The sequence below is a fragment of the Martes martes genome, assembly GCF_963455335.1.
Source record: "Martes martes genome assembly, chromosome: 6".
NCBI classification, from domain to species: domain Eukaryota; kingdom Metazoa; phylum Chordata; class Mammalia; order Carnivora; family Mustelidae; genus Martes; species Martes martes.
The window spans coordinates 110,507,456-110,532,417 of record NC_137893.1 but is presented as its reverse complement, the minus strand read 5'-3'; the positions used below and the strand labels follow the sequence as shown (position 1 = coordinate 110,532,417).

The 24,962-nt window shown below is 39.4% G+C and overlaps 1 protein-coding gene across 1 annotated transcript in view; it reads right to left on the bottom strand.

The window, feature by feature from the left end:
- COL19A1 (collagen type XIX alpha 1 chain) overlaps positions 1-16,625 on the bottom strand; it is a gene marked incomplete at both ends in the record, with an annotated part of 315,931 nt that extends 299,306 nt beyond the window's left edge. The window contains 2 exons of the mRNA XM_080806683.1: positions 2,755-2,881; positions 16,515-16,625. Of these exons, the coding sequence (XP_080662809.1) occupies positions 2,755-2,881; positions 16,515-16,625 (238 nt within the window). The remainder of the gene's footprint in view (positions 1-2,754; positions 2,882-16,514) is intronic.
- Positions 16,626-24,962: the final 8,337 nt, after the last annotated feature.

Below are 24,962 nucleotides of genomic sequence, written 5' to 3'. Positions count from 1 at the left end.
TTTTTCTATATATAAACTTCTATCATAGTGGAAAGTTTTAAGAAACTGAATAAAACAAGTTTTAAGATCTACATAATGTATATTTTTAATTTAATTCTCTTCCCCACCCTCTTTTGACAACTGAGCTGAAACTGCCACATTCAAATTGTTTACCTAACAATATGAAAATGTATAAATATGCCTTAACTCACAGTCTCAATATAATAGTAAAACTTGATAAGATTAAGAAATAACTGAATTCTTAATAGCTTCAAGATTTTAAAATTCAAGGCATATTGAATCTTTCCATATTACTCTTGAATTCTGCCCCAACTGAAACAATATCCCAAGTATAATTAAGCATTCCATAGAGCTAAAATAAAGCAATTAGAAGGCTCAATTTATCCTTCGTATATTTAGGTTTAACAGTAGACTGCTGACAACTTCACAGACTCCAGAGTTGAAACCCTAGCCTCTCCCTCAGATTTGTTATATCTTATTTTTAGATGTAATCACTTCCCTCCGGTAAATGGTTAGTGACCACACGCGCAGGTCTGCACATGAGGAAACTAAAAAGGGAACTTTGCACTTGTGAATCAGAGACACAAGACACAAGGAGAGCCCCCTGTCAGGCCATGCCCAGCGTGTCATATTCTTCAATAATCCCTGTGACAGTGCTGTGCTGACATTTTTAATTAATGCAAACGATACCTGAAGTTAAGCAATTTCCACGGTATGTTCAGTATGTGTTGCTTCAGGAACACGTTCTCTCAAACGGCCTGATAAAAATCAATGCTTCATTTTTGTCTGTATTAAGTTCCCTCAGTGCTTCATGTTATGTGAATCTTGTTAGAGTTCAGATTAACTTTGAATTCATACTTCTTAGGAAAATCTTTCAGAAAGATCAATTTGGTACAGTTAATTGGACCAGAATATATGTATTTCAGGAGTCCTACATATAGTATAACCTGATTAAAGAGTTGAGATACCAAAGGTGAAGAAGCAGAACGTTCTGGGGAATCCCAAAATGGGGAAGTTTCAGTCACACAAGATGACTAAGTTCTGGATTTCTGCTGTGCAACATTGTGCCTACAGTCAACAATACTGAGTTACACACTTAGATATTTAAGTGTTAAGTGTTCCTACCACAACTTTTCAAGAAAGAGTTACTAGAGCCAAAAATAACAAAAAATAAAAGAAAGAAGCAAGACAAAGAAAAGGAAAAAAAGAAGAAAAAAAGTCAATTAATATTCCAGTCAGACACATTGCATTAGATTCACCTGGGGAGCTTATTAAAAATGTAAATTGCTGAATCCCACCCCAGCCAGTCCTGCATAATGGCAGCCTCAGAGTGGGATTTAGAAATCAATACCCCAGATGATTTTTGCTCAAACTAAAATTATAAATACATTTACTGTAGATCCTTCAAATCATTATGAAGAACATTTATTATGCACTAGCATATCCCTAAAAGCTATGTCTTGCTCAACCAGAGATTCATTTTCCTTTCTAACAAAGAAGTCCTATCCCCTCTGTTTAAGTTGCAAATCGCATTACCTACTAGTGTTCTTAAAAGGAAGAGACATAAAGAAATTAAAAGTAGCAACATTATCAGAATGAACCCTCCTTGTCTTATGGACTTCCTTTTGTCTGAGTCACTTCTGATTTATTTCTCACTGAAGAAGGAAAGTGTTTTCCCCCCAAAATATATGACAGCCTCAGGATATCATTGATACAGTGGCAGAATATTCAAACTTTCATGTGGATTATTAGGAAATGCACCTCCTGCCAAATTAATATAAAAGTCATTAAGACTTTCATAACGCGGAGAGACTAAGACTTGTTATATCTTTATAGGAGACCGTTTTGATTCTATATGTGCTTCAAACTCAAAAGTCTCTACCAGGCTGTGTTTATACCTGTTTAGCAAAATGTATTAAATATATATTCAAAAGAATAAACACAGTAAGACTCAGTTTCAGAATACATCATCATATGTGACCATCGTCAGAAGACATCTTAAGTGATCCTTTGCATAGGAGAGTTGAAGTCTCTCTTGCTTAGCAAATGGCTGCTCCAATGTGTCTAGTTGGACTTACAAGTACATCTAGATCATTAATTTACAATTTAGAGTTCAAGAAAGGTTTCCCAAATTAGCCACATAATCATTTTTAAAAATCAGAGGTGAGAGTAAATGTTTCAAACTGCCTTCAAGCCACTTAGAAACATTTGTGAAGTTCATAATTTAACAACTGCAAATAAATATCTATTTAGTTCAAAAAGTGCTCTAACGACTGTTAATCTTTTGCTCATTTCATCTGGGATATTATAAAACTTACATATAATTAAACTACGTTTCTTTTTATATCTCCTATTCTGTTTTTCCCTTTTCCCTAATTAAGATTAGGCATGTTCCTGGTTAAACCTAATTAGTGATAGACTTATATATTTCTAATTTGGATAACTTATAACAAAGAGGAAAAGGAGAAAAATACACACAGAGAAGCATGCACATACATTTATATTTGTAAACTTCAATGAGAGAAAAGAAAGTCTATTTAGCCTAATATGCATATGGGAAAATGAGGTAGTTTTAGAAACTCTCAACGTGCAACATAAAAGGTCAATGGGGAAAAACAATGAATTCTTTATTTTGTACTAGTAGATTTAATCTATGGCCTCCTCACCCCCAACAATGTATTTTAATGATTTTAAAAATAACTGACAGGCTATAAATAACATTTGGTGACTGGACAAAAGAGGTGGCCTGGATACCTGACTTGTCCCTGACCGTCACGGAAATGGAAGCAGGAAGCAGAAGCATTACCACCCAGAGCCAAATTTTCCAAGAGCCAGCATGCTTCATTGTGCCTCGAAACCATGTGAACAAGTGGCCACAGATCTGCAACAAAACAAAATATTGGAACTGAGCTTCTTGTATATAGTTCCTCTCATCATGATCTCTAGAAAACCTTCATCACCAAAAAGCACACAATAGATTTTTGCAATATATGTAATTGTATAATTAGATATATGGTTATATATGTAATGATATATAATAACACAATATAGGCCTTAATATGTATGAAAAAGCTCCAAATAATATTTTCTGATTAGGTCTTAATTATCAATGTCCACAAAGCCTCTTCTACCTTAAATATTCTCTTCTCTATTCTTTAAGTGTGTTTTTTAAAGCTATACCACTTAAAATGACTTGACTGTGTGTATATATATTTCTAAATCCTGGTAAAACACACCTAACATAAAATCTATGATCTTTTTAAGTGGCATTAAGTTCCTTCATATTATTGTGTGATCATCACCACCATCCATAACTTCTCATGTTGCAAAACTGAGACTCTGTAACTATGAAACACTAATTTCCCATTTCTCCCTCCTCCAGCCCCTGCCAACCACCACTTTACTTCCTGTCTCTATGAATTTGGTTACTCTAGGTACCTCATATGAGTGGAATCATACCATTTTTATCCTTTTGTTACTTTCTTTCACTGAGCATACTGTCCCTAAGGTTCATCCATGTGGTAGCATGTGTCAGAATTTCCTTCCTTTTTAAAGCTGAATAATATTGCCGTGTATGTATATACTATGTTTTGTTTATCCACTCATCTGTTGATGGACACTCGGGTTGCTTTTGACATTTTTGACATTATTGTGAATAACGCTGCTATAAACATGAATGAACAAATACCTGTTCAAGTCCGTGTCTTTAATTCTTTTGGGTACATACCCAAAAATGGAATTGTTGGATCAAATGAAAATTGTATTTTGAATTTTTTGAGGAGCCAACATACTGTTTGCCATAGCAGCTGCACCATTTTATATTCCCACCAACAATGCTCGACAGTTCCAAATTCTCCACATCCTCATCAACATTATAACTACTAGTAGTAGTATTTTTAATAACAACCATCTTAGTGGGTGTAAGATGGTATCTCATTGTGTTTTTGATTTTTATTTCCCTAAGGATTAGTCAAGTGGAACATCTTTTCATATTTATGTTTATTACTATTTACATATCTTTTTTTATTTTAAAGATTTTATTTATTTGACAGAGAGAGACACATCGAGAGAGGGAATACAAGCAGAGGGAGTGGGAGAGGGAGAACCAGGCTCCCCACCAAGCAGGGAGCCCAATGCGGGGCTCAATCTCAGGCCCCTAGGATCATGACCTGAGCCAAGGCAGACGCCTAATGACTGAGCCACCCAGGTGCCCACTATTTGCATATCTTATTGGGAGAAATATCTATTTGAATCCTTTCCCCTTTTTTTAATCTGGTTTTCTGTTGAACTGTAGGAGTTCTTTACACATTCTGGACATTTGCCCCTTTTCAGACATGATTTGCAAATATTTTCTTCCCTGTTGTGGGTTACCTCTTCACTCTCTTGATTGTGTCCTTTGCTGCAAAGCAGTTTTTTTTTTTTAATGTTATCCAATTTACCTATTTTTTTTAAAGATTTTATTTATTTCTTTGACAGACAGAGATCACAAGTAGGCAGAGAGGCAGGCAGAGAGAGAGAGAGGGACAAGCAGGCTTCCTGCGGAGCAGAGAGCCCGATGTGGGGCTCGATCCCAGGACCCTGGGATCATGACCTGAGCCGAAGGCAGAGGCTTTAACCCACTGAGCCACCCAGGTGCCCCCAATTAACCTATTTATCTTCTCACCTGTTCTTTGGTGTCATATGCAATGATTTTATATATTTAAAATATAATACAATATATATTTTTTAAATATAATCTTATTACTCACAATTCTATTTTCTCTTCTGAATATTAGTGTTGCATATTTTGTCTTAACTGATACTATATTTTCTATAAACTTAACTATGTTGTCACTGGGTTGAATAATCACTGCTACTGGAGGGATTACTAGACACGTGAAAAGCAATCCTTCCTTCTGTTCAAAGAGAAAATGGAGAAATACCATGCCTATCTCAACGGAGCCCACTACTGGCATCATATTTAACATAAATGTGTTACCCTCCATAATCATTTGCCTTTCTAAATATAGACTACTACTTTATAGGTATTACAATAAAAAATTTAGTAAATGGAATCCCTATAATGGAAAACTTAAATATTATTTAAATTAAAAATTGGATTTTTATAGTGAAATAACTAACATGGAAATAAATTGCAAGTAAAAATATAATGGCTCCTACAGTATATTTAACAATTGCAGTATTATTAGAATAGCTATTCTAAGACTTCTAAATATGCAAATAATATTAAGTCATTTATTTGCCATAATTCAAAGTTTACTCAAGAGTCAAATATAAAAGAATCCATCACACCAATGTCTAAATGTTGTCAGTACACACTCTAGAAAAAAAAACTAAAGCCACCATCTTTGGTATTCTGCATGTGCCAAATATCCTAAGATCAGCATTTTAAAATTAATTCAAGATTTTAGATATTTCTGGATGAATGGCTGGAAGTAGCAACTGCAATACTAAAATCGTATGCGTGGTTCTAAATATCAAACATCTGGTTTTATGTCTTATTTCTTTTGAACTCTTTCATCTAGATATAGTCCTGATCCTCATATGACTTGTAAACTTATTCTATTATTTCAAATCAGTTAGTAACTATGGGTAATTAATTTTATTTCAAATAAATGAACTCACAAATATTAATCTAATTATTGAAGAGATACTTTGTTCGTAGTTTTAAGCAGTAATTCTTTATCTTCTAGAAATTTTTGTTACTTAACAGGATTTCAATTACTAAAACCTAGACAGGAAAAAAAGAGTAAGTTTTACACTACTATAATCATTAAATATTCAATAAAAAATTACCATACAAATAATCTTAAGGTACAGATGGATTAAATCAGAAAATTTTACCAGATATTTAAGCAGTAATTATCACTGAACTTTCAAAAAAAATTTCAGAGAATTGGCAAAGAGGGTTAATCATTAAGTCAACAAAATTATTATACTATACTCGACAATGGCATTTTTTTGACAATGATATTATAGGAAAGGAAATTTACAGGCAAGTCTCTCTTGAACACAGATGAAAACTGTCAACAAAATTTTCACACAGTAAAGGAAACCATCAACAAAACAAAAAGGCAACCTACAGAATGGGAGAAAATTTGAAATTATATATCTGATAAGGAATTAATATCCAAAATATATATAGAACACAAACAGCTCAGCACCAAGAAAACAAAAAATGGAGTTAAAAAATGGGCAGAGGACCTGAAGAGACATTTCTCCGAAGCAATTCTCATTAAGAATTGATGAGTTAGCAGCGTAGTATAGTGGTTGAAATCACAGTTTCATGTCTGGACTTTGTCACTTATGAACAAGTTATGTAATTTCACTAAGGCTTCATTTATTAACCTGAAATAGTAAATGTCCTTGAACATATTAAGTATTCACAAAAATTACCTATCATAGTTGTCTCTACGTATTCACAAATAATAATACGTAAAAATTTAGTTATAGTCATCTCCTCAGCCTGAGGTTTACACAGATATTTGGACAATGAGGAAGTGCCAAAGCATCCTAGAACTTTATGTTCATTGAAGCTTTGGTCCCTGTTATAATAACAAAGCACCAGAGAGCTATACAACCATAAGCATATCAACTCAATCTTGAGGTCTCCCAACTGGTACCTTGAGCCACTAAGAGATCGATAGCCCTTAGCTTCAATCTCATTTACGCAAAATGTTTGAAGAAGATGTTATGGAGAGTTGACTAAATGTCCTAGTTATTCTACCCTCCATTGAAAAGAATCTCACCAAGTTCAGCAAGAACTTGAAAGAGGAATCATTTTCTCTCCCCATCCAATTCAACTTTTGGTGGTATTTCCAATAGCTGACCACGCCCTCCTTCTTGAAATCCTCACTCTCATTGGCCTTCTCATGCTCACACTCACTGGGATTTCTTTCTTTCTATCTATCTATCTATCTATCTATCTATCTATCTATTTGACAGACAGAGATCACAAGTAGGCAGAGAGGCAGACAGTGAGAGAGGAAGGGAAGCAGGCTCCCCGCTGAGCAGAGAGCCCAATGCGGGGCTTGATCCCGGATCAGGACCTGAGTTGAAGGCAGAGGCTTTAACCCACTGAGCCACCCAGGTGCCCCTGGAATTTCCTTCTAAATCCCTTCTCAAATCTTGTTTCTACCTGATTTCTTAATCCTGGGATCTGTGAGCGTTCCTTGCCCAACTCTTTACAAGGAACAGCTCCTTAGGTGATCTCACCATTCTCTTCGCTTTAAATGGTATCTGTCTGATAATCCTGAAATTTGTATGCCCAGTCCAATCTTCTCTGAATATTAGACTGTGTAGCCAGCTGCCTATTCCAAAGTCCCTCTTAGATGTTGCACAGACACCTGTAACTTATTATGTCCAAATTAAATGCCTGATTCCCAACCACAACTTACTCCAGTCACGGTCTTCCCAGTCTCAATTAGTACCCATCGAAATGCTCAAACCAGGAACTCAAGCATCACATTGATGTTTCTGTCTTCCTCATCAACATCTCCCACATCCAGTCAGCAAATCTTATCAGTGTTACCCCAAACCCATCTCAAATCCATCCACCGCCCTCCATTCCTCTGCTGTAATCCTAGCTCCGGTTACCCTGGTCTAGACTCCTCAACAGCTTCCTGACTGGGCTCCTGGGTTCCTGACCAAATTCACTCACTACATCGCACTAGAGAGCTTTTCTTTTTCTTTTTTTTCTTTACCAAAACAAAACAAAACCAAAAAAGTTTTATTTATTTATTTTTGAGAGAGAGAGAGAGCACGTGTATGCAAGTGCACGAGTGGTGGTGGAGGGGCAGAGGGTAAAGCAGACTCCCTGCTGAGCAAGGAGCCCGATGTGGGGCTCCATCCCAGGATCCTGGGATCATGACCTGAGCAGAAAGCAGATGCTTAACCGACTGATCCACGCAGGTGCCCTAAAGAGCTTTTCTTTTCTTTTCTTTTAATTTATTTATTTGACACACAGAGAGAGAGATCACAAGTAGACAGAGCAACAGGCAGGGGGGCGGGGGAAGCAGGCTCCCTGCTGAGCAGAGAGCCTGATGTGGGGCTCAATCCCAGGACCCTGAGATCATGACCTGAGCCGAAGGCAGAGGCTTAACCCACTGAGCCACCCAGGTGCCCCTAGAGAGCTTTTCTAAAATAAAAGGTGAATCAAGGCCCTCCCCTGCTTTTACCCTTTAAGAGTTTCCCACTGTAATTCAGATGTAATCCAAAAGCCTTTCTACCACCTAGAGGCCCTGACTAAACTAGCCCCTACCCTGTTGCCAGCCCCATTTTACTGTTCTCTTCACTGATTACCTATTCCTCAAATTCCCATGCTCTTTCCAAACTCAGGGTTTTTGTGCACGCTATTACCTCAGGTGTTTACTAGTTGAGGTTTCTGTTGTTTTGATCCTGATTAAGTACAGATGTACTCCACTCTGAACATTTTTTCCCACTATGAACATCTGGTAAAGGTTTGGTAAAGGGACAGGTAAACTTGGTAAAGGTTTTAAAATAAATCCTTGTACACGTTTTTTTTTGTTTGTTTGTTTGTTTGTTTTGTTTTGTTTTAATGCCTTTTCCAGATCTTTAACCCCTGCTTCAAGAAGTTGCAGGGCTGGGAAAAACTTCTGTTGGGGTCTTTCTGGACCTCTCCTCCAGATCCTTCTCACTATCCGTAGAACCCACTGTTTTCAGGCTGCTGCTTGCTGCTCTGGACCCACCTCCAATGCCCTCCAGGAATTCTCAATTCTGGGCTTTGTCCACAACCTCCTTCAACATCAAAACTTGTCAATTTTCTATTTGTCCCCTCTGATCCCAGCTAGGTGATCAGCAAGATAGTTCGAGAAATCCAAGCCGACATTGTCACAATTTAATGTGTTGTTCTTCCCAGGTAAGATTTAAATATTAACACAGTCCTTCAATGCTTTCCCAGTGAACTGACCAATGAAGAACCTCAGAATAATACATGTGGGTGCTGAGGTTACTGAAGGCCTCAAGTCATTTTTTTTTTTTTTTACAAAGATGGCTCATGGTACATTTTAAGAAGGACATGGGGAGTACTTTACACATGTTCTCATTTTCTTAACAGAATTTCTTTTATATGTGGTATTTATTGAGAGACAAGCATGGTCCACCCATAACACGAGCAGGGTATAGAGCATGAGATCCATATACCATATGTTTAAATATATGAAAGTTAAAAGCAAAGCTAATAAAACTAAGAAAAACGTGTTTTTTTTCTTTTATCTTGGCAAGTATACCTTCACAAAGACATGGAAACCTAAGTCAAGTTGAGAAATGAACAGAGCAGGATGCAAAGGATGAACTAGTCCCTAGGCTGGACCAAAGCTCTTCTCTCATTTTTTCCCATTCCTGGCTTGGTCTGCACCATGAGGAGCCTCACCCACACGCATGGGAACATACCAGTAAGTCTAAGCTCTGTCCCCAACAGCTGCAAGCAGTCACTCCTTGATATCCACTGGGGCCTAGGAGTGTTCCCACCAGTAACTTACTCTGTTCTGGGAAGATGAACCCAAGGAAGAGGTCTGCCAGGTCCTGTAAGAGGACTAAGGGTCATTTGGCCAGGGAATTTCAGGATCTGCCCAGAGCCTCATCTAGCAGCTTGGGCTTTGGGTGGACAGGTCCCCTTAACTCTGTGGATTCCTAACCCTGAGAGAAGGAGCACATCCAGAGTGAGGCCGTATAAAGATCTTCCAAAATGTAAGGCCCAGAGTAGGGACCTTTTGCCTGGGCCTTAGGGTGGTACAGAAGACAAGTATCAGGTCCCCATTCTACAGATACAAAATATCAAGGCTCATAGAGAAGATCCCAGAGACTGAGATCTAAGTCCAGTTCTTCTTGACTAAGAAGTGGTGTTACACCATCAGGATGTGGGATATACTATCATATCCCGTTATAGTTCCTTTAAATTTTCAGCTATTCTCTATCAAGATGCTAGCCAGACCCGGGCAGTTCCTTCCCAGCACTACATAGGACCAAAGTCATAACTGTGAGCGTGCCCAGTACTGGCAGCCTCAAGCAGACAACAGTGCTGGAGCCTATGAACGCTCTAAAATCCTGCAGATAGCCTGTCTAGAACTGATTTCTCATTGCCATGACAACAAAGAGATAAAGGTTGCCTGAAGGTCTGTCTTTGACTCTACCTCTAACCCATTATTCTCACCATCCTGGCCAACTGGAATAGTATTGGATACTGGTTGGGGTAAGGTAATTTAAAAAGGAAAGTCGGGGCACCTGGGTGGCTCAGTGGGTTAAAGCCTCTGCCTTCGGCTCAGGTCATGATCCCAGGGTCCTGGGATCGAGCCCCACATCGGGCTCTCTGCTTGACGGGAGGCCTGCTTCCCCCTCTCTCTCTACTTGGCTCTCTGCTTACTTGTGATCTCTGTCTGTCAAATAAATAAATAAAATCTTTAAAAAAAAAAAAAAAGGAAAGTCACTATCCCTTAAGTTTCCCTTATTCAGCTCTTGAAAACCTATGAGGCAACTACCAAAATATTTTAATTAAGACATGGATCTTTAAAAAATTCCTTATTAATCTAGATTTATGTACAGAGAACACAAAAAGGACAGAAAGGAACAGTGGAAAACTGGGTGCCTGGGTGGCTCAGTTGGTCAAGCAACTGCCTTTGGCTCAGGTCATGATCCTGGAGTCCAGGAATCAAGTCCTGCGTCGGGCTCCCAGCTCCACGGGGAGTTTGCTTCTCCCTCTGACCTTCTCCCCTCTCATGCTCTCTCTCTCTCTCTCTCTCAATAAATAAATCTTTAAAAAAAAAAAAAAGGAAGGAAGGAAGGAACAGTGGAAAACCTTAATCTTTCATTCCATCTTTACAATGAGCTTCCCACTATGGGCCATGGGAGGAGACAACAGTCATTGGGGATATAGCAGGGAGCCAAATAGAGGAGGTCCCTGGTGTCACTCTGGTCAGAGAGACCAAAAACTAACAAACGCATATGTTATCTTTGCAAGATAGACACTAGGAAGTAAGGAAGGCAGAGTAAGTAGAATGATGAAACACGAGACTTGCTAGATAGGATGGTCAGGGACTTCTTAGCACAAGCTTTTGAGTAAACCAAACAAAACCAAATCTGCCTCCGGAACGTGAATCGTTTTACTGTTATGCCCACTAACATTTTATAATGCTCACTCTGCATCTTTGAAATTTGGTATTAGGTAAAGGGACAGAATAGTAGAGTTAAGGCAGAAATAAAAAATAACATGAGAAAGAAAATGAAAGAGGCAAAAGAAGAAAGTAGGAAGAGTCCTAATTTGCTTTGCACAGACCATTAAATGAGCGACACCACATATCAACTTTGAGAAAAGTGAATGTGATTTGTCAAATGACTAAAAGAACCCATGTTTTCAGAGTATTCATTATAAAGAGAAATGCTGTGTGGCTGGGTAGGGGGTCAAATCTTAAATCAAACCTCTTGACTACCCTCCAATACGCCTGTACATAACTCCAAGAAAATCTGGCCATAGTGTTATGAAGTCACCATCTTGTAAATAAGCAAAAACAACAGGTGTTACACATCTGTTCTTTTACCAATCTTTAGAATCTATCTTTAGTGAAGCTACAGCAGAGTCTATAAACTACTGGAGAAAACCAGCTGAAAGGCCATGACTATAGAGCTAAATTCTAAGCCAATAATAGGACAAAAATTCCCAAGAGCTCAGAACCCGATCTAGCATTATTTCATAATTTTATCATTGAAATTGAAGTTAGTTTGCAGAAGTCTGTTGAAGCTTAGGCAAGGTGTCTTCCTTCATTATAATCTAGAGAAAGCTCTTGGCATTTATATTTTAATTATAGGCATCATATTTAACCTAAGAAGTCAAGTTAGAAATTTTAAAAACTTTTTCAATTCATTCTTTATCCCTCCCAAATCAAGCTTCTTTCAAGTCTATCAAATCCACTTTTAAAATTTTTCTTTGGGGCGCCTGGGTGGCTCAGTGGATTAAGCCTCTGCCTTCCGCTCAGGTCCTGATCTCAGGGTCCTGGGATCAGGCCCCGCAACGGGCTCTCTGCTCAGCGGGGAGCCTGCTTCTCCCTCTCTCTGCCTGCCTCTCTGTCTACTTGTGATTTCTCTCTCTGCCAAATAAATAAATAAAATCTTAAAAAAAATTTTTTTTTCTTTGAATCCATACCAACTTCTTCATCCTTACAAAAAATAATTGGCCTCGCCTCCTTACCATTTCTTAACTGTCAAAGTGCAGCAGACTCCTAACTACGTTCCTTTCCTTCAGTCTGGTTCTGCTTGATTCTATCTCCCCACTGCTCAAGAATTCTGTAACAGCGAATCACTTTAGTGCTCTGCTTTATTAACATCTCCTGGTGGTTTTTCAATGGCCATTTCTGAGGGAAGCTCTCAAGGCTCTCTCACAGCAGGGTCCTCAACTCATCTGACCAGTCTCATGGCCTGCTAACTCCTTCCAAACAAACTTTACACCATCAAACTCTTCATAATTCCCCAAATGTACCAGGCTTCGGCACATGCGGTTTTGGCTGCTAGGATGTCCTCCCACTTCTCTTCCCAATTGGTGATCATCTACTCTGCCTTCCACATGCAGTTTAAATGCCATGTTCTCTATGAAGTCTGCAAGATCCATCACAGAGCTCATTTACTCACTGCCTTGCAATCCAATGGAGCTCAGAACCCACCTCTGCTTCAGCGCGGTCTACACTGCATTTTAATAACCTGTGTGCATTCTGTCTCTTCTCTATACGGAACATCTTGTAGGAAAAAAAATATCTTATCATTTGTGTTTTGTTCAAATATTAAATAATGTTTAAGCACTGGCATTTAGTAGGTGCCTGCTTGATCAATTTGTAGAATGAATATAGTCTAAGGTAACACATTTTCAAAATTAAACAAATGGAGGTTCAAACTGTTAGGTAATATATCCACTATGTATTTAACATTTTATAGAAGATATAGGTGGAGAATTATTGCTAAAAGAAGGCTCAGTGAGCATAATTTCAGTTATTTAATGAATGCACAAAAGATACTACTTCTGAATTTTTCTTCCATCACAGAAAATATATTCCCTGGTTCTTAATGTTTATAATTCCCTAAAAGTGATCAACTCTAACACACTTTCCCAAACTTCTATGTTATTTCTCCTGCCATGTCAAAACTAGTGCCTATTTCCCAGAAAGTGTCCAACCTCAAGTTCCCTTTGAATGTGCTTAACTGATTCTCTTCACCCTCAACCACTTGTTTTATTGATTCACTTCTCTGACCTATCGTCTCTGTCAACTTTTTTGGTACTATTCTCAACTTCCATCATTATGAGTGCCCTACATTTTTTTCGGATTTCAATTCTCTAGCTCCATTTCCACAGATATACCTATATCAGTGATCCAATGCCACTTAAAATTTTAAATTAACATAGACGTATATATTTTCCTCACATATCAAGTTTTTCTAATTTTCCCATTTGCAGGGCCCTACTAAATTCATGATCTAATAATCTTACAATCTCATGATTATTTTTTATTTCTCTCAAAGAGAGGTGTCAAGACCCCATGGGCTTCACAGATATCATGGGATATCATGGGTAAGGCCCATTATTCCCCCTTTCACACCTGCCATCTAACAATTTCCAGACTTCCTCACCTGATTGTCTCATGAAAGGCTTACAAAATAACACCCCAAAGAGCCCCTTGCCTCTCAGTTTCTCCTTTCCGATCTCTCCTTGGCAAATGCTATCTGCTCTCCTCATCTCCGGTTTCATCCAGCTTGGATTCTCGGTCTTACCAGGCACATGACTGCTCACTCCCACCTCTAAGCCTGCACACATGCCATTCCTTCTGGCTGGAATGCCCTCTCTCTTGCTCTTCTGCTAAGCTTCTTTATTCTCTGCCTCTTTAAAATATATGACCTTAATGCAGCTTGCCTTGAATAACCCAACTCCAGTCCCATTCATTCAATTTTTTCCAGCATCCTTTTCTGGTTATATATTAGCATCTCTCTAGTCCTGCTAGTTTGTATTCCTGCTAATTTTTCATTTTTCACTTGAATTCATATTTATGATGTCAATTAGCCATATGAATATGGTTTCTTTTTGTTTTTTTTTGCTCTGTTTTTATTTAAATTCAATTAGCCAACATATAGTACATCATTAGTTTCAGATGTAGAGTTCAATAATTCATCAGTTGCATATAACACCCAGTGATCATCACATTATGTGCCCTCCTTAATGCCCATCACCCAGTTACACCATCACCCCACCCCCTCCATCCACCTCCGTGTACAACTATGGTTTCTATATTCTCTTGCACCTAAAACCATCCACTCTGTATACCCACTAGATTTTACTTCCTGCTGGGGGAAAATGAACTATAATTTCAGCAGGAGAGATTAAACAGAAGGAACATAAAGTAGATGGAAATTTTCTATTTCTGGAGAATACGATGGGCTTCTGTCTGTTTTAGATGGTTTCCAATGATTCCGATAATGTCCTAACTATGATAATGATCACATTTGGTTTTCTTTCACCTTTTTGGTTTTTCTCTGACCTTTTCATATCATGGTCAGGCTCATTCCCCTGCTCTATCACTACATCTTTTCCCTCTTTCCCAGGAAACCCCACTTAGATGTCTGGCCAGCAAGTTTAAGAGATCAGACTGAACAGAACCTCATGGAAGCACGTGCCAGATAGTTCCTCCATTTTCTTCCCCTAGGGAGAGAATGAATTGTTCTACTCCTGGAAACCCCCTTCCTCCTTTCTACCCTGAAGAGATATTCCCACTCAAAGAATCCTGTCAACCTTCCTCAGGAAGAAATTTTAGGTACATTTTGTACCGTCTGAACATTTAAACATCCCAATTCCTCCTTTGCAGGTGCATGTCAAAAATCTCAGAGTCCTATAGCTCTCTCCCTCGCGCATCAGCAAAGAGATGCTGGAAACCACACATTTGGTAAGTTGTTTTTTGGTTTTGGGGTTTTTTGGATTTTTTTTTCCTTAAAAAAAAAAAAAAAAACCTCGTTAAAAATGACAGTACCGCTTGGTTTGGACTGAGAGTAGTAAGTGCCATTGCTCTTTCACTTTTTGTTGGGGGTAGGGGTAAGGAGAGATGTTGGAATTCCTCCTGAAGGTCCCAACGATCCCCCCCCGCCCCCTTGTTTCTCCTCAGACTTCTCATAGCAGAACAGAAGATGGGACCAAACCTTCTTGGAATTGTGAATGGAAGGAGGCAGCACAAATGTTTCCTTTCCCCGTGCACTCCCCAGCCTCAAGCTAGGGCTCATGATCACTCATTGTTGCAATTCTTGGATGGTTCAATTAAAACTCTCCGCGTTTTCAGGGTTCTGGGTTCCCCTCTCTTAGATCCCCAGCCCACGGTGCCCTGAGGCCGGCAAGAGTTCCGGTACCCTGCCTGTCTCCCAACCTCTCTGTGCTCTGGAGCCTCCTGCAACCTGGCCGGCCCACCACCGACTCGCCTGCTGCCTCCCTCCCTCGCCCTCCGCGGGGCAGGTTTCGCTTACACGCCCGCCTGCTCAGAAGGAGCCAGCGTGCCCGGCGACCGCGGCGCGCTTGGTTCCGCGCCAACAAACTTCTTCGGGACCCCGCAGTGCCCTCGCTGGCTGCGCGGCGCCGCCTCCCTTCTCACGGCCGCGGTGGCGTCGGCGCCGGCGCGCTGACGGCGGTGGCGGCTGGATCTCGCGGCCAAGGCGGCGGAGGCGGGGGGCCGCGTTCTCCGAGCGCCGGACCGGGACGTTCCCGCGGCGGCCGCGGCGACGACGACGGCTGCAGGGACGGCGTGGACGGCGGCGGCGCTCGGTCGGGCCGCGCTGCGCGTGCTGCAGGGTAATTAAGGAGCAACGGCGGACGCCGCGACCCTGGCGGGGGCTGGGGAGCCCGGAGTGCCGGGATCGCCGCCGGCGCAGTCCTGCGAAGCCGCACTTATACCCGCAGGTCGGAATAAGGAGCCCCGGACCGGAGAGCGAGGCGCCGGAACCTCGGTCTTCCAGTTTATACCCCTTAACTGTCTCCTCGCTTCCAGTTGGTAACGTCTCTAGACGTAGCCCCCCAAATACGACCTAACGGCATGCATTTATATCGAGTTTATCTGTTCTGTGCATTTAACCCATGGATATTTTTTTTCTTCTGTATTTGAGTCTGTTCTCACCCGCATCAGCAGTGCTCATAGCTGCCCTTTACGAATACACGCAGCCAGAAAAGCCACCTAGAACTAAAGTATAAGGCATAAAGCCTGCATTACGTGAGCATCTGAACACAAACTACATTCTGTGTAGCATTTTTAAAGTGGCCACATCGTGCCAAACGTTCTTGGTCCCATCATGGAGCTACCTATGGGAATGCGTAATTGCAGGTGTGCATTATTCAGCTACCAAAACACATTTACATGTGCAGCACAGTTTCTACATTTTCTGGAAAAGCAGATGCACGCAAATGACCAGAAACACGAGCAGATGACATAGACCCGGCATGTGTGGGAGAGATCAAGTGAAACGGCCGGTGGCAAAGCTGCGCAGCTTACCTTGAAAGCGCGTTTGAGCCCCTCAGAGGCGCAGTGGAGTCCGGCCCGGGCTGCCGCACCGCCGAGGAGTGGCCCGAGCGAGCTCCCTGCGAGTGGGGAAGGGGGACGCATCTCTGCCCTTATTAGTCTCTCCCAGTGTGACCCTCCCACTCGACGAGGACGGAGGACTCCGCAAGATAGGACTCCGCCAACTCGTGCACAGGTTTTTCCTTAATCACAACAATGTTGCCTCCGAGCTAGGAATAATGCCTTTCAGGTTTATGTTTTATTAGCAGTTTCACAGACAGAATGACTGTTGGATGCAGGTGCTAGAGTGTCTCACTTTGATTATGAAGTGTCTTCAAAGTATTGTATGTGGCATACGTTCACAGGTAGATAATTGGCTTTTTAACAGTTGAGCTAAAAAAGGATCTCATTTGTGTTTCATTTTTCACTTTTATGTCAGGAGTTTATATAAAGTTAATCAAGAGATCCTTCCCACCTTCTAATGTTCATGTGCACAGGTTTATGTGGCATCATTTGTCTCAGAGTACATAAAACTATTTTGTCATTTTAAGTATCATGTCTTTCCATGGATTGGTGCCATGAATCCTGGGTTTTGAACTCTTTGGGATCCCTTCGAACATGTGAAGGTAACGTTTTTCTGCAGATAAATGTGTGTGCGTGCGGGTGTGTGCGCGTGCGAGTATACACATACGCACACATATAGTGGGGTATATATGTATGTTTGTAGGCCTATATACATATTGTGTGTGGGTATATATTTAGACATATATCCATATATATATGCACATATATATATATATATGTATACATATATTTGAAAGAAAAACAAAACCAGTATAGAATTCGGAAAAATAATCAGGCATTAGAAAATGGATAAATTGGTTTAATGTTCTTTAGTTCAGTATTGCCATAGTTGGGGAAATCTTATAAATTATGTTATTGATCCATAATGGTGAAAATCAGTAAACTTAAAAGTTACCTTAAACCGGAAAAATATGCTTCACGTGTCAGGGCTCACAGATCAGGTAATAAATAAAATTAAGCTGGCAAAAATTAAAAATGTTAAGAGAAAGTTTAGGAGATAGCTCATTTCCACTTCGTTTAAGTGAAGCTATTGAAGAGTCAACTAGTGGTTTTTAAACCTACCTTTCATTGTAATCAAAATACCTGCAGTTTTAGTCTTGCATCCATAGTGATGCGAACCATGTTTATGCTTCAGAATTTAAAACTTCTTGATGCATTTCCTCCTCGTGATTTTCATCACTAATTTTTGGTTGACTGTGGAAAGAGGCCAAGGAGGGAGGATATCACATGAGTCATGCTGCTTGAATGGCCATTTGAAAAAACATGATTCACAAAACTTCATCAGACTTTTGGTGATCATTCTCTAATGTTTAGAAAAGTGCTACCCCTATTTGAACCTATTTTTTCTTCTAAGCAATTGTACTTTACCTTTCATTTGCTAGTGAATTGAAGTAAGAGCATCCAGGCTTTATTTCTCTGATAGATTATTATATTCACCTTATTTACATTTAATTGGTACTATTTAAAGTAAGGCTTTAAAACTACTTAAGAGAAAGCATGAAATTTTGCCTCTAATTTGTGTTTTAATACAAGTAAATCAACTGCATTTTAGTGTTATTTTGGCAAACTTTTTAATAATTTCATAATCCTTACGATTTTTTGAAATAACCACTCATATTTTTGCTTCAATCTCAAATTGCTTCTTTCCTCACTCACAGCATTGAACTAAACAAGAGTTTGGAAGAAAGTGAGAAATGATTCAAAATAAAAATTTTATTATCTGTGTCTCACTCTGCACCAACAATCCTAGGTCAATAAATATTCCTGGTTTTTATTCCAGGAAAAGTTTCAAATTTGGGCTTGTTTCATAATTAGAAACTGTGATAGCCCTAGGGTTTGGCCCTTTGAGTCAGTTCTTTTCATTGAATTTTGAAGTGACTTCAAATAGAAACAGCCCCAATTGAGCACCTTTTATTTATACCACACAAATACAATTATAAATGATCAGTTTTCCCACATGCTTCTGAAGCTACTGCTGGTGAATGCACATCTGAACATAAGAGCAGATCTGACAGGACTTTGAATTCTGGCAAACAGCTTGCAGGGCTTCTAGCGCCCAGTTTAGCTGTGTGCATGTGTGACTTTAAAAAATTAAAAAGATTTCAAAAGCAAACTGCTTTCAACATTTACCCGCCATGGAAGATACATTTAACTATTTTTATACTGTAAGAGGAATAAATTCCTTTTCGTACATTAAAAAAAACTGTTCCATATTTGTAAATTTAAATGATATAAAAGGAATATTGCACCCTATTTTGATAACTGCCCCATAATAAATTTAAAGAATTTTTTTTTCTGAGCCTCACTTCTCAATCTCCTGGGTTAACACAGCTATTTATTTTCCTTTTTCTTTCTTCTGTACCTCTGTACTCCCAGCCATGTTACTTTGCCTTTTCATTTTGTAGTTTCTTTCACTTTTTCCTCCTTCATAGTTTCCATTTTCCAAGAAGAAAGAATTTCAGCATTGCCCCCAGCTAACTTCTTAGTTACCAAACTATAAGAGTGTTCATTCTCTATTGAATTGGCAGGGCACAGCCATACATGACTCCCATACATATCCCATGGAAATACTTCAATGCATCAATAGTGGCTGAACAGACGGTACTGTTAACTATAATTACCAAATATGACTTGTCATCGCTAGCATGCACTCCCCATTCTTTCCTTTTTACACCAGTACTACATATAATATTCTTAAGGGTAAACAGAAAGTTGGCATATCTGTTCTAATTTTTTAGTAATCATCAAAAGTAAGGGCATTTACATTTTTTAAAGGCTATTTTTACCATCATTTCTGAAAATAATTCTCCTCACAGAGAAAATAATATTCCACTGGTGGTTGTTATGTTTGCTTCCATTCCTGGAAGACATTCTAGCTCCTCACATTGACTCAGCTTAGAAATGAGAGGAAGAGGTGATCATAGATCTGACATTCACCTAGTTTATTAGACTTACTTCCTAGGGATCAGTGACCCTGAAAGGAAATATGGTAAAAGACAAACGCCTGACTGGGGAAAATGTTTATTAATACACATCCAGCTCTCAAAAATATTTTTTTAAATGGAGACAGATAAATATCCCAATAGAAAAATAGGCAAAAGTGTGAAAAGGACATTTACAGAGGAAATACAAATGGTCAATAAACGCATGAAAAAATGTTCCATTAAATTAGTATTCAAGGCAATTAATTTCTAAAGGAATGAGTTTGTCCCCTACCCATTTTTCCAGGATTAGAATTAGTGATTATATACAGTGTTGGCATAAATGAGGAGTATCCTCACACTTACAGAGGAGCACAGAATAGTAGTCTTTCTGAAGGGCAGATTTGCCGTATTTACTTAAAGCTCTAAAAACTCCTCTAAAACCATTAACCGTGGTTATTTCTGAGTTATGATTATGGGAGATTTTCATTTCTTCCTTTTGATTATTTATAATAATATAAAGTTTCTAAAGTGAATATATATTACTGTTGTAATAAAAATACAACAAACATAAACTAGTGTGGTATTTTTTCCATCACCAACAAATTAATGAAACAGTGGTGTTAAGAGTGCCGAGAAAATTGCCTCTCAAGTACTCTTTTCAGTCATTTCCAGCGGGAATCTTCCACGTAAAAATTAGTATGTAACTTAAAACATTTAAACTTATTCTAGTGATTTCTCTAGGTAACAGATATTAATTAAACCGTTCATTCAACTCGTTTTAAACGGCTCTTAAGCTGAGCACTGTGCAGTATACGAAGATAGGTTGCACGTGGGCCCCACGTCCAGGAGTTTAACATTTTGTAAGAAAGAGAAGGCATGTATACACATACACAATGATAATATGAAATGAAAATACAAAGTGTGAAAAAGTGGATACAAATATTGGGAATGTTCAGAGGAGGGGGGAAGCTATTAGTATGTAGAAGCGTGAGGGTCAACAACTTCTGGTGAGCAAGAATATATCTGTTGCTTTATCAGTCTAAATAAATCTACATAAAAATCATCAAGAATCATAGTACCAAAAGGGGCACTGTAACTAAATAATTATTTGTGAAATGATGAGTTTACTGATTCTATAATAAATATTCGTTGAAAGAATCAAGAGAGGGGAGAAGAAAAACTAAGACTCGGCAGAGAACAAACTCACCTCTCTACCTATTCTGATGAGGAAAATGAAGTTCCTTTCTATACTGAGTTAAATTCTTTCCTGGGAATTCCAGGCCTGAAACAGTGTAACCTCAGACCGCTACCCTCATACCCCTTAGATGCACAGGAGGCCACAACCAGAATAACCACTGGTAACCACAGAATGAACACACCCAGCGCTTCCTCCCTGCTCGTCCTCACCCGCCTCCCGCTGAGCCTCATGGTAGCCATTGAAATTCGGCCCACCTTCTGAAGCTCGTATTGTGTTCTCCATAACAGGGTTTCTTCTGGTCACCAAGCTCTCCCCCACCTCTAGAGAGCAGAGCAGTCACTTTTTAATGGCAATCTACTTTCTGCTGCCTTGTTTCACACACATTTCTGTATTTGGCCCTCTGATATGATCGTGATCTCCTGGAGAACTAGAATGAAGTCTTCTCCTTTTTCAACAATACCCAGAGCACCTAGTACAATAAATTGTTTTTTCTTTTTTTTTTTTTAAAGATTTTATTTTATTTATTTGACAGAGAGAGAGATAGAATCACAAGTAGGCAGAGCAGCAGGCAGAGAGAGAGGGAGAAGCAGGCTCCCCGCTGAGCAGAGAGCCCGATGTGGGGCTCGATCCCAGGACCCTGAGATCATGACCTGAGCCGAAGGCAGAGGCTTAACCCACCGAGCCACCCAGGCGCCCCTAAATTGTTTTTTCTTAATATAATCTTCAAATATTTGTTGAAATGAGGCCTGTAGAGGTTAAGCAACTGAGAACATACAGTATTCTAATTACAAAGCATAGACGGAATCTCAGAGTTTATATGGGAAAAAAGGTAGGTTGATTTTTTGTATGCTATCTAGGGAATTAAATTATTATGCTGTTTAAGTAATCACAGGATAATTTGTTCTTACATATAACAGATTCTCAGAACAGGGATATTTATTTATTTATTTATTTATTTATTTATTTTCTGTGTGTGTGCGCGTGTGTGCGTGCACACGCGTGGATAGCAAAGTATCAAGACAACAAGACCATTATTAGTTGAAAATGTCCCCATCATCTGTCCCCTCACTCCTTTTCCACATTAAAGGTTAATTTTCATTGACAAAGAGAACACAACACTATTTAATCTCTTGTTACTCTTAGAACATGAAAAAGGACCTCCAGTTAAACTTTGTTCTAACTCCTGAGTGTTTTTAAGTAAGGAACCCTTTATATGACATTTTAAAAAAAATTTCAGCATTGGAACAGTTAAATGGTCAGCTAGTACATGAATCAGGTTTATGGCTATAAAATTGTGATTCTTTTCATTGTAACCTCTTTTGGAGCATTTATTTTCAACTTAAAACTTATTTAGCTTCTATGATTCTCATGAAATCATTTTTTAAAAATCATTTGCTAGGCATGGTGCTAAGTGCTTTACATAGTTCATCTTTTTGAAATCCTTCAACAACTGTGTTGTCCTATTTTCACAGCTTAGGACTAAGGCCCTGAACCAACCCAACAGAGCCAGGATTTGCACCCAAGTCTGTCTCATTCCGATGTCCAGGCTCTTATCCACCACACTCTGGCACATGGACTTTAATCACTTCTCAACAAACATTTTGCAACCCTACATCATCCTACAGACTGACTAAATGGTTGCTCAAGGCAAAGCAGAGGCCTCAAAGTTATGTGGCAACAATTTCCCTTACAAGATAATAAAAGAAATACAAAATAAAATAAGCCTATAAGTCTCTGTTTTAAGAAAGGAACCAATTTTAAGTAAGAGAAAACCATGAACTAAATTAGTTGGACTTAAAATTATTTTATTTATTCAAGCAATGTGTGGCAGTATGCTTTAGTCTGTGCTAAATTAAAAGAAAAAAAATTCCAAGATAGAAAACTAGACAAAGCACTTTGCTTAGCTGACTATTCAACTAAGGCAAGGCAAGATAAATTTGACCAGACTCTGTTCTCTCTCAAAGGTGACAGATTTACCTGGTTTCCTAATACTCAACGACATTCTTGCTGTCAAATTATTTTGCCATAATCCCATTTTTATCCATTTTAAATGTAAACTTCTATGTTTATAAAACCCCTTTCAAGTAATTATGAGAAGTCATAAAGCATAGCTAGTGAAGGAACCAATGATAGTTCATAAATCTACTCTTATTTTTAAGTACTGTTGGTATTGACCAAAAACTACAGAATATTTTTTTTCTGTTCTTATATAGAGCAGCTCTTTATTTTTTTATAAAAACTTAATAATAACCATTAGCGTTTGGATAGCCACATGAAAGTCCACTGTCTTTTATCTAAAGTCTTGGTTGCACTGACCGCCAGACAGAGATAGTCTCTTGCTAATCCTGTGCCTTAACAGTGGTCACTGCTCAGCCGGTTCTGCTGTGGTGCCATTGCTCAGTTTTGACCCCGGGCCTGGGGATGCCGGCCATGTCAGGAGCCAGGTGCCATCGGAAGCAGAGGAAGGGTCTGTTTTCTCCATCAAGGTCTGTCTCACATCAGCAGATTCTGTTAGAATGACAGTATCACAGTAGGTGACACGAGTGGTATTTTTGGGCAGTGTTTGGCTTCTTTACTCCATGTAACATCAGCTTATGGCTATGTAATCTCCTACCCCAAAAACAGTAGCAGAAAAAAATAACCATGTATTATTGTTCATGAGCCTACTGATTGAAGTTCTTCTGGTCTAGGCTAGGTTTGGCTGATATCAGTTGGGTTCTCTCGTGTCTGCCATCAGCTGGCAGGTCAGAAGAAGATTGGCTGGTAGTCAGGTGGCTCAACTGGGACAAGTCGTCCCAGCCTCTACATGATCTCTCATCCTCCAAAAGGCTAGCCTAATCCAGGAGACCATAGGGATTCAAGACAGAGTGGAAGCCCACAAGGTCTCTTGAGCTTGGGCTCAGAACTGGCACATGGTCACTTCTACCACATCCTATTGGCCAAAGCAAGTCCCAACGCCAGGTCAGAGTTAAAACTGCCATCCCTTGAAGGGAAAAGCTTCAAAATCCCATTGCCATGAGCTCAAATATAAGATAGTGAAGAAGTGGAGCCAATGGTGATTTTCTATGTTTAGGAGAATACACAAAGGGTGTCTTCAATCAACCCACCAGTGCCTACTTCCTCTAGATGCTTGTTGCCTCTAGAACTGCCAAGAAGCAACAGCTAGTACAGCTTGGTAGGTCTTATCCCTCAGCTAATTCCAGCCCCTCTCACTTGGGATCATGGAAACTGAACAGAGTCTTCCCTTCACTCTCCCCCAGAGGTATAGAGAACTGGGATGTGTGCATGCCTACCTTCTCCTTCTTAAAAAGCCTAGAAAGTAGTTTTCCATGTGTCCTGCTGGTGCAAGGGAATCTGGCAAGTTTCCTAGCTTCAGAAATCTCAAAGGAAGAAACTTGTCTTCAGTCTTTTTAGAGAGTCTCACCACACCTCAGGGGAGATAGATTGGGGGAAACTAACAAGAGACTCTTCAGCAGCTCTTCATTCTCTTTCTTCTAGAAGAACTCTTTCTTTTGTATCTCCTACTACTTTGCTGGTGACAAAGACAACCAAGCCAGTTGAACACTTTTCAAACCATGAGAGGCCTGGGAAGCTAACTTACCAGAATCTTTCTTCTTTTGCACCTGGCCTTTGGAAATTTAACATCTTTTTTTCTCCCTGTTTGCTGTCTCTGTTGTAATGGATAGGTGATGTGATTAAGAAGTTACTTGGGAAGGGAGCAAGAGACAACTTTAGATGGGATGGCCGTAGTAAACCTCTCTAAGTTGGTGATATTAGAGCTGAAACCTTAATGCCCAGAAGGAGCCAGCTCTGCAAAGATCAGAGGAAGGGATCAGCTGGTGTAGAGGCTCTGGGTAGGCAGAACAGGACCTGTTCTATGACTGTAGAAAAGGCCTTCATGCCAGGAAGGGACTGAACAACAGAGGGCGTGTAGGGGATGATGCTGTCTGGGGCCAGATACTACAGGGCCTTTCAAGCCCTCATAAAAAGTTAATATTTCACATTGTAAAAAATAGGTTATTGGAGGGTTTAAGCAGGGAATGAAATGAACTAATTTTTTTTTTGTTTTTAAAGAACCACTGTGGCTTCCCTGTGAAGAACAGGACTGTAGCAAGGCAAGAGTAGAAAAATGAGACCAGCTCCGAGGCTGTTTTCAGCTACATCAAGTGTGGTAGTTGTAGAAGGAAAGAAGTAAACAAATTCAAGACATATTTTAGAAGTGAACTTGATAAGACT